Below are 9,047 nucleotides of genomic sequence, written 5' to 3'. Positions count from 1 at the left end.
TATATATATATATATATATATGATGTATAAAAGGGCATGCAACACAGACCTCGCACTTTCCTTGCAGCACCACTTGCTTGGTGTGTAATGCTGCTCCGCTTCTCTTGCATTATCCCCCGCCTTCTCCTCCTCCTCCTCCTCCTGCAATACAGCCCGCCTCAGTTCCACCGGCCAGGAGATGCCCCATCGACTTCTGCTGCCTTAAGCCCGCCCAGCAGGGTTTATTCCGTATTCCACACCGCCTCCCTGTCTTGTTCTTGTGCACGTCACCACATCGCCCCACTACGCTGAGGCGGCCTTCGGCAGCATTGTTGTCAAGACAACGTCGACGGTGTGCAGACCAGAGAGCACCCACCGCCGGTCAGCGTCCATGTAGAAGCACATAACCTTGCGCGTCGCTGGTGGGCACTCGTCGATATTTTTAGGGATGCGCAGCATCTCCTTCACGCCTTCGGGGAACGCTAACTCTATGTGGCGTCCGGTAAGCATGCGTGCGAGGAAGTCGAATGGTGCCACGAACGTTCGGACGTTCGTCATGCCGAAAATCTGTGCAGCCGCGATGCGCTCGTATTCGTTATCGCAGCCAGTGATGCGTTGGTAAAACCAATCAAAAGAGGGAGCGTAACGCTGCGGTGGGGCAACGACGTCAACCGACGCAACTACACAAGCAACGGCGTCAGCTGGGATTGGCGGCAGTATATGCCCATTGTAAACGATGATCGTTTTGCCAATCGAAGATGTGCCTTTTCCTTTATTCGCATTCGCATCCGCTGTGGTAGCAGTATCGGTAGCAGAAGCAGAAGAAGCTGCGGTAGCCTCATTCTCCTTTGGTGGCTTGGCCTCCGCTGCGAGCCTACTGTCAGCGTTGGCCTCCGACTGTCCACTCTCACTTCCACTAACGTTCTTCTTGGCATCATCTTCTAGCGGAGATGAGGGTGCCACATGGATCAGCTGGAAAGTACTATCGTCGGCGGTGAATACATTTTTCATGCTCTGGCACTCAACGAAAAGCAGCATTTTTGTCGAGAGGACATAATCGGTGGGGCCGGCGTAAGAAAAAATATTCGCATCAAACGTCCGCTGCTTGTTCCATGCATTGTAGAGATCCTTCGCTAAGAAGGAGGAGAGGGGCAGCACCTTCATCAGCGCCTCGCTGACAGCGGTGGTGGTGGCGACGTTATTGCTCTCTTTTTCCCCCGCACTCCCCTCTGCGGTTTGCGTGGGCAGGCTCACCGAGTAGTGCTTTGACAGCAGCGTCTTCAGCTGCGCCAGTGCACCACTGAGTGGGACGCCTTTGCCGAGCGGCAGCTGCGGCCGCGCGGCCTCCGCAAGTGTCCCGATCAGCACGCCGAGACCGTAGTACGACTGCTGCACGCCCTGCAGAAACTCCTCCGCGGTGCAGCTTCCAGTCCTGGCCGACCAGCCCCGGTACCCACTCATGGCGCGGTTGGCGGAGGGCTCCGTCTTGCCGTTCACGTCCGTCTGCACCTCGTCCATGTCATCTGTCTCGCACGGGGTGGTGCATGACGTCCGCGTCGCACGGCCTCTGCGCCGGAAGAAGCGGAGCACACCCGCATCCTCCTGCTGTGCGGGATCGCCACTGCTGCTGCCGCTGCTGCTGTTGTTGCTGCTGAGGAGAGGCACGGCAAGGAGGCCACGTTGTTGCTGTGCGGCGAGGCGAAGGGTGGCCGGCACGTTCCACAGGGACGCCAGCACGGCGTGGCGCCACACCCCACGGTGCCTGAGGCCGCCGACACGTGGTAGCAGCGTTGCAGGGGTCCGACGCATTGCCTTTCCTCTCGTCCTTGTCCTTCTCAGAAGGGGTGGGGGGGGCAACAGACAAAAAAAAAGTTTTGGCCTTCTTGCCTCTGCCTTGCCCGTTCCTCCTGTGGTTGTTAGCTGCTATTGGTTTTCTTCTTCTTGTGGTTGGCTCGTTCCACGTGGCTATTCCGCTTTGCCTTCTTTCACAATTCAGGTTCGCTTAAAAAAAAAAAAACCTTCTTCTTCTTCTTGTCCTCCGTTCCACACTTGCCTTAAGGCTGCACGCTTACCTGCACACGAAAAGGAGAGAAGCTGCTTGACGGAGAGCAGCAGGCACCAAGAGGAAAACAAAGAACCACAACGGCAGTCGCAGCAGCGGCACCAACACCACCACTACCACCACCATCGTCACCCACCAGCACTCCGTGAAGAAGGCTCCAACTCACCACCAAACACACAAGCCTGCTTGCGTCCATGGGAAGGGCGTATTCCGCAACACAAACCACATCCCACACGGGCCCGTGCCAAACATCGATGTAATATGCCAAAACCAAAGTCTCCACCAGCACGCACGCACGCACGCAGCATCGAATAAAATAATAATAATAAGAAAAATAAATGAACCACACAGCGAGCAAGCAAAACAAAACAACAACAGTTCAAAGCTGCGAATGCGCGGTGACGCATTGAACGGTCCGTGACACCCCCGAATGGGATGAAGAACACCCAGACGCGGCATCACTGGTAGTAATAGCCGTGGTAGTCGTAATAGGCTGCCCCTTCAACTGTAAAGCAATAACTGCCTCGCGTGAGAGACCCACGGCGTCCATCGTGTATAGCCCCTCCAATTGCGCGTCCAGCACCGGCCTCACCGGCACGTCCGCTGCGGCTCTCGCCTGCAGGTAGTTCATCTCCTCCACGTACACTTCATAGCGGAACGTACACCGTGTCTGTGGCACCTTGGAGAGGCGCACGTCATTGCCGGCGGCACTGCGCAGGGCGTAGAGGTTGCCCAGCCACGACTTCTTCTGGTGAGAGGGGAAACCAGACATCAGCACGCTGTTCCGAGCAATCTCGCACACATCCGCAAGGGACAAGTTCCAGAAGTTTACAGCAGTGCTGTACTCCTCAATGAGCGGCTGCTCCGTGTGGTGAAATATTAACGCACCATCCGTCGCCAGCGCAACGTTGAGCCCTCGACGAAAAAAGGTCGGAAAAGGGTTGGCATGATACTTGCAAAAGAGTGCATTGTTTGAAAGTGGCGTAATGCCAAGTGGTATCTGCGCCAGATAGAACAGATACTGCATCACCGGCAAGTCCTTCAGGTTTATGCCGTGATTCACGCCATCCGCGACGAGAAACACATCGGCCATGTGGTACGGATCGCCGCTTTCCCCAGCGTGCGGACGAAACGAAAAGGTCGACAGCCCACGTGCGGCGCGGTAGCGGTTGAGTGTGGTGATGTTCGCCCACATGTAATACATCCAGTAGGAAAACGGCGGGTTCTCTGCATGCGTCCAACGCTCTGGTGGCGCGTCAATGAGAGCATCGGGCTCCCGCTCGCTCTCGTTGTCGACACTATCGAAGCCACTGAGGTGTGCGAGGAAGTAGTTGAGAAACGGATGCGACTCCGGTGATATGGAGGCTTCCCAGAGGGGCACAAATATGTTCGTCAGCATCTCCTCGAAGGAGGCGATGATACCGTTGCTGCGGTAGATGGAATAGAGCCGCGGCACCTGCACCATCCAGCGATTGGTCGGATGTGACATACCATGCAACACGAACCACCGAGACAACTTGTCCCACTCATTGCGGTGCCTGCCATAGATGGACAGGCGATACTCGGAGAAGGTGCAGCCGTCCTCTGCCTGTCGGTTAAATGTCTCACGTATCAGCTCGGCGAAGTAGCGGCCACCCATGAAGTTCTCTGTCTTGAGGAAGAGGGTACGAAGGGCGGAGTTGCCCAGCGGACTGTATCGGCCATTGAACTCGTCGAAGCGGTTGAAGGTTTCCTTTCCAGCCTTCACCTCCAGCGAGGCGACGGTGAGCTCCTCAACATTTACGAGGGCTCCACGCATCTTCGGCGCGCGCAGCTTTGCAAACATCTCTCCCAGTGTGATAAGGCGCCCGGTGCCGCGCTCGACATCCACCACATCATTTGCGTGTGTCTGCGCCTTCTTCTTGATGAAGCGCAGGAGGTCCTTCGCCGTTATGCCGGCCGCCATGTGGCAGTGCACATCCACCTTGACAGACTTGTACAGATCGCCCTTCTCGCGCAGCCGTGACACCTCGTGAGCCGACTGCTCCTGATCGTCGTTTGTGAGAGCAACGTGGAGGTTAAACTTGCACTCCAGCATGCCAAGCCGTTTCTTGGTGTAGAGCTGCGCCTCGCGCTCCGCCGTGACCGCACGCAGCCATCGCGTGTCGGATTGGAACTCTTTCCACGTCGGCAGGGGTCGGAAGTAGGCCTTCGTCGCATCGTTTGCATCGGCGGCGAGGACAACGTCACGCACGCCGCCTTGACAGCGGAACGCATTCGGTATGTTCACCCGCTGCTCACGTTCCAAGGGGGAGAAAAACTTTTGAGACGAGGAATTTGCTCCCTGGTGTTGATGATGATTGTCTTTTTCCTGCTTTTGATATTCACTTGGAAAATCCGCTGCATGCTGCGACGCAAGCAGCGCGTTTATTTCCTGCGGGTGACGCAGTTGCGTCGCCACCGGCGGCTCGCAGTGGACGCTAAAATCACGGTAGTACTGCCGTCGGAGAAGCGCCGCCACCACCTTCCGTGCTGCGCTGCTCTTCTCGCCAGCGCTGGGCCCAGAGATCACAATGCGCGGGAACGCAATCTGCCGGTCCACAAAGTGGTGGCCCAACACAACACATTCCACCCGATCTGTCGCACGTGCGTGTGGGACACCGAAGAAGCGCCAAAATGCCTCGCGCTGCTCCCTAAGCGGCATCTGCAACGCCCTGCCGGGCAGCCGCGCGTCCCACCGCGGCGCAGGGAAGTGTGACACCACCGCGTAGTCGCGCTGGCCCCCTTTCTCCACCACTAACGCGGAGTCTTGCGTGAGACCCTTGCGGCACAGCAAGTCCATCTCGTGCGCCAGCGACGACTCACGCAGGCGCAGCCGCAGCGCATTCACCTGCGTCTTGGTGAAGTCGTTGTGCAGCGCTCGGACGCGTCCCCACACTTCCCCAAGCAGCGCCCCCCTCCTCTCGACGGCCCAGTTTGCGCTCTCCGCAGAATGCAGACATAACTCTGTCATGTCGGCGAGCGCGAGGTGGAAATTCTTCTGCAGCCCGCTTAACTCCTCCAACAGGGCATTGTCGTTCGTGTGGTAGTGCAGCGGATCCAGCGTGGCGACGGAGGCGTTCAGGCCTGTCTCCACAACGAACGGCACGGCTCGCTGCAGGACAGAGTCGCGCGCCACGTTGTGGTTGCGCGAAGGCGTCACCAGAACACTGCGCTGCGTCAAGTAATAGAGGTACGCCAGCGGACTCCAGGCGAAGACCTCAACAGGGTTCACCACCACATCGGCGATAAGCAGTCCAATGACACTCTCCACAAACGCGTTTTTGCTCGTAGCCGAGGCGTGCAGACGAAAGAGAAGCGGCCGCTTCATCACAGGCTCATGGCGCAGGAACACCGAGCACTTTGGCAGGAATAACTTCGATGCCTCAGACTCTCCCTCCGTTGCATGCGCAGCAGCAGCAGCAGCAGTTGAAGGTCCCTTCGCGGTGGAAAAAAAGACGTGCGCCGCCACCATACAATTCAGTACCTGAACGTTGCGCCAGACATGATAAATGAAAAACGCATCCGGCGGCTCCGTGCCACTCTCCGCCGAGTACATCTTGGGGCTGTTGGTGGCCGGCATCTCCTGCACGTCGGCGTAGCCGCTGACAGACACCCCCACCGACACAAGTCGGGCGAGAAACTTCACGACGTCCTGGTACTCCTGCGGTTGCAGCATGGCAAGCCAGATGGGTTCAAAGATGTTCATGAGCACATCCTCCAGTGTCTTGGCATTGCAGGCGCTGCCCCCCCCACCACTAGCATCACCGCCACACAATGGTTTTTGCATGATCCGTAGCGACAGCTGTGCATTTCGTGACCCGATCAGACCACTGCGGACACACCACGCGGCAATGTGCTGCACCTCTCCAGCAAGAAGTCCGGTGACGGTGAACTCCAACTCCAACACATCCGCGTCGCTCGTGGCGATGCGTGAAAGCATCGGCCTCACAAGCCGTGCGAGCAGATCACCACCGTTCCCGCCGTCTACGTCAAGAAAATGCCGAAGCAGCGGCACGGCATTCGCGGCCACTGGTGGTCTTGCTTGAGGGATGTCGAATGTATCCGACATGCGCTCGGAGGTACCTGTGTAGTTTGGCAGCAGACCCAAACCGTCCGGGGTGAAGCAGCGCTCCTCCGGTGGGAGAAAAGGTCCAAAGAAGACGTCAACGAGTTCCTTCAACGTGGGGTCGCGCTCCTCATCCACCAGTTTCGGATCTGGGTTTTTGCTGCTGTGCTTGTGGTGATCGTTTCTATTTCTCCACTTCGGCTCGCTCTGCTCTGCGCGAAGCTGCGTCACATTTTCCTCTGTCGCACCGGGCACCCCATGTGTGTGAAGCACGAGATTCGGCTCCTGCTCCAGCATCCGCTGCATGAACTCCACGAGCGTGGTGGCCGACATACAACTGCTGATGCGCCGCACGTCCACTTTGGGCGCGAGCCGAAAACTACCACCGCCGAGCGTCGGGTGAAACTGATCCTCACGCCCACTATTGAAGGCGCGGTAGAGGCGGTAGCGGCTCTGCAGCACCTTGATACGCGGCTCACATGCGGAGAAAAGCTGCCCATTGGCAACCACCTGGCAGAGACGCCCAAACCGCGCACGAAAGGTCTTGTAGTCGAATACCGGCTGTGAGTCTAGAAAAGCGTCCACCCGCATGTCCCGTGGGGCGACAAGCCCATCGTGACACTTCAGCAAGGACCTCACGCGTTGCCGTTGCCGATGCTTCTGGCTGCGATGGTTGGGGTGCCGTGAGGCCGCCTCTACACACCGCAGGTGCAACATCGAGTTGTAGACGGACTCCAGGTGTGGTTCCAACATGTTGTGTAGTTCTCGGGCCTCTTCCCGCGCAGCGCGGTAGGCGCGACGTGTGTCGTTAACGCGGGAAAGTTCTTCTTTGCAACACGCGACGCCTAAAGCGAGCTGCAGAGCCCGCGTGGAGGCAACGAGCTGCAGCGCCTCCATCATAAGCGGGGCCGCCTTGGCGAAGGCGTTGTCGCCCTCATCATTCTGAATAAGCACCTCGTGCCAATGCTGCTCCATATTCTGCACCGACTACGGCCTACTTCCGTCGTTTTTATCTCCTTGCTAATGCAGTTATTACTGCTGTGACTTTTGGTGTCCCCTCCACGGTTTATTCACTTATTTCTCTCTCTCCAATGTCTTGAGTAGGCTTCCCTCCTTCCTGTTGAACGACGTTTACTGCGTTAGGATGAGCCAGAGTATAATAATAATAATAATAATAATAATAATAATAATAATAATAGTAGTACTAGATCAAGGATAGAGGGAGAAGGAACAACTAGAATCAACTCACAATATTCAGATGGCACGACGTGACGCACCACACACCAAGAAAGGCCCAACCGATGGCCACAAGCATTTTGTTCTTGTCATGGCTTTCCTTGCTTAAGCGAGACTCTTATTATGAATTCCCCACAGCGAGAAAGAGAGATTCAGTGGAGCTGTATGCGTGCCACACACCCATACAGGGAGGAAAGAGCTACAGCCGCCAGCTCAAGAGAAAAGCGGGAACTGGTGTCGCATGTCGACACCCTTTCGCGCCTCCACTTGCACGTGCTTGTTGCGGCGGTACGCGGCCATGACGCCCTCACGCAGCCGCCGCATTTCCTCCTCCTTTGAGACCTCTCGCGATGCCTGCGCAGCAGCAGGAGCAGTGCCCCTGCCGCCAACAGGCGCGAGGCCGAGGCGTTCCAGACGCTTTTGCTCCCCGACGCCGCCGACAGACGACAATAGCTGCAGCCGTTCCGCCCGCGATGACGCGACGCCCTTCTTCGGATTCGACGACTCCAGTTGGTTGGCGAGGCGTGTGATGGCGGCGTCGCGGCGCGGCAGTGTGTCAAAGACGGGCGGCGCCTTGACGCACTCGCCGTAGCGTACAACATCGACCAACTCGTAGAACTCACGGGGCTTTTTCTCACCCTTGTCGTTGGGATAACGCATCGCAGCATGCGGGACATCCTCGGCACTCTCCGCAGCACCATCAGAGAAGGTGATGCGCTTGCGATCCTTTTTCTTGCTGCTGCTGCTGCTGCTGTTGCCGTTGCTATCCCCACTACTTTTCTGCTTGCCGTTGCCCGAAGCCTGTTTCTCTGCTGTTTCCTTGTCTGCCTGTTCCTTCTGCATCTGCTTGAGTTTTCTCTCGAACGCAAGATCCTTCGCGGCGACGTCATCTGCTCTCCTGCGCTTCTTACCGCCCTTGGTACGCAGCACACTCTCCTTCAGCTGCTGCTCCGTTTCCTGCAACATCTGCTGCACACGCTCACGTCGGGCCTCCACCTTCTTTCGGTGCTTCTTTTCTTTCTTCCGCGCGATGGTGGCCTCAACAGTGTCTTGTGGGACCCCGTCCTCGTCTTCAGTGCGTGTGTGGAAAGCCAGGATGGGACGCGACAGCGAGGCGGCGAACTCTTCGTTGAGTGCGACTGGGGTCGCCAGCGAAGTCTTCTTCGCCTGCAGCAGACGCTTCTTCTGCTTCTTCTCCCCCTCCTTCTTATCCTTATTAACACGACTTGCAATGCTCTTCGCTTTGGCCCGCGGCAATGCGGCGGACGACGTAGCGGAGATGGCAGCATCTGCGGCCTCCACATGCCCATTCTCGCCCTCGACATTCCCCACTGTCGGTGTTGCTGCTGCTGCTGCTGCCGCTGCGGCTTCCTCACGCCGCTGCCGCTTCTCCTGCTCCCGCTGGCGCCTGGCGATGAGGTACTCCATCACCGCCCTCTGGCTGACAGGGTAGTCACGCTGGTTGCCCTTGATGGACGCAATGGGCGCCTGGTTGGCGAGCTTTGCGCGTTGTTGCTCGCGCTGAAACGGCGACAGTTTTGGGTTCTTGTTGCGTTTCCGTCGGTTCCCCTTGTGGCGCGGCACACGCTGCCGCCGCGACATGACTCCCTGTGCGCAACTCCGCCCTTTTCCACGAAGCTGCACTGTCACACAGTAAACCACGCGGGTAACAGACACACAGGC

At 57.6% G+C, this 9,047-nt stretch overlaps 3 protein-coding genes across 3 annotated transcripts; all 3 read right to left on the bottom strand.

Annotated features, from left to right (window-relative positions):
• Positions 1 to 282: 282 nt before the first annotated feature.
• On the bottom strand, positions 283 to 1,788 carry DQ04_07091020 (hypothetical protein; the record flags this gene model as incomplete). Its single annotated transcript, XM_009315016.1, has 1 exon — positions 283 to 1,788. The coding sequence occupies one exon, from the start codon at positions 1,786 to 1,788 to the stop codon at positions 283 to 285; it is 1,506 nt and encodes a 501-aa protein (XP_009313291.1).
• Positions 1,789 to 2,420: 632 nt separating this feature from the next.
• Positions 2,421 to 7,103, bottom strand: DQ04_07091010 (AMP deaminase; the record flags this gene model as incomplete). The annotated part of the gene is made up of 1 exon (XM_009315015.1): positions 2,421 to 7,103. The coding sequence occupies one exon, from the start codon at positions 7,101 to 7,103 to the stop codon at positions 2,421 to 2,423; it is 4,683 nt and encodes a 1,560-aa protein (XP_009313290.1).
• A 474-nt stretch (positions 7,104 to 7,577) lies between these two features.
• On the bottom strand, positions 7,578 to 8,966 carry DQ04_07091000 (hypothetical protein; the record flags this gene model as incomplete). The annotated part of the gene is made up of 1 exon (XM_009315014.1): positions 7,578 to 8,966. The coding sequence occupies one exon, from the start codon at positions 8,964 to 8,966 to the stop codon at positions 7,578 to 7,580; it is 1,389 nt and encodes a 462-aa protein (XP_009313289.1).
• Positions 8,967 to 9,047: the final 81 nt, after the last annotated feature.

This window comes from Trypanosoma grayi (assembly GCF_000691245.1).
Source record: "Trypanosoma grayi strain ANR4 Tgr_709_V1, whole genome shotgun sequence".
Classification (NCBI taxonomy): Eukaryota; Euglenozoa; class Kinetoplastea; order Trypanosomatida; family Trypanosomatidae; genus Trypanosoma; species Trypanosoma grayi.
The sequence above is the reverse complement of the archived record's forward strand: the minus strand, read 5'-3'. Positions and strand labels throughout refer to the sequence as shown.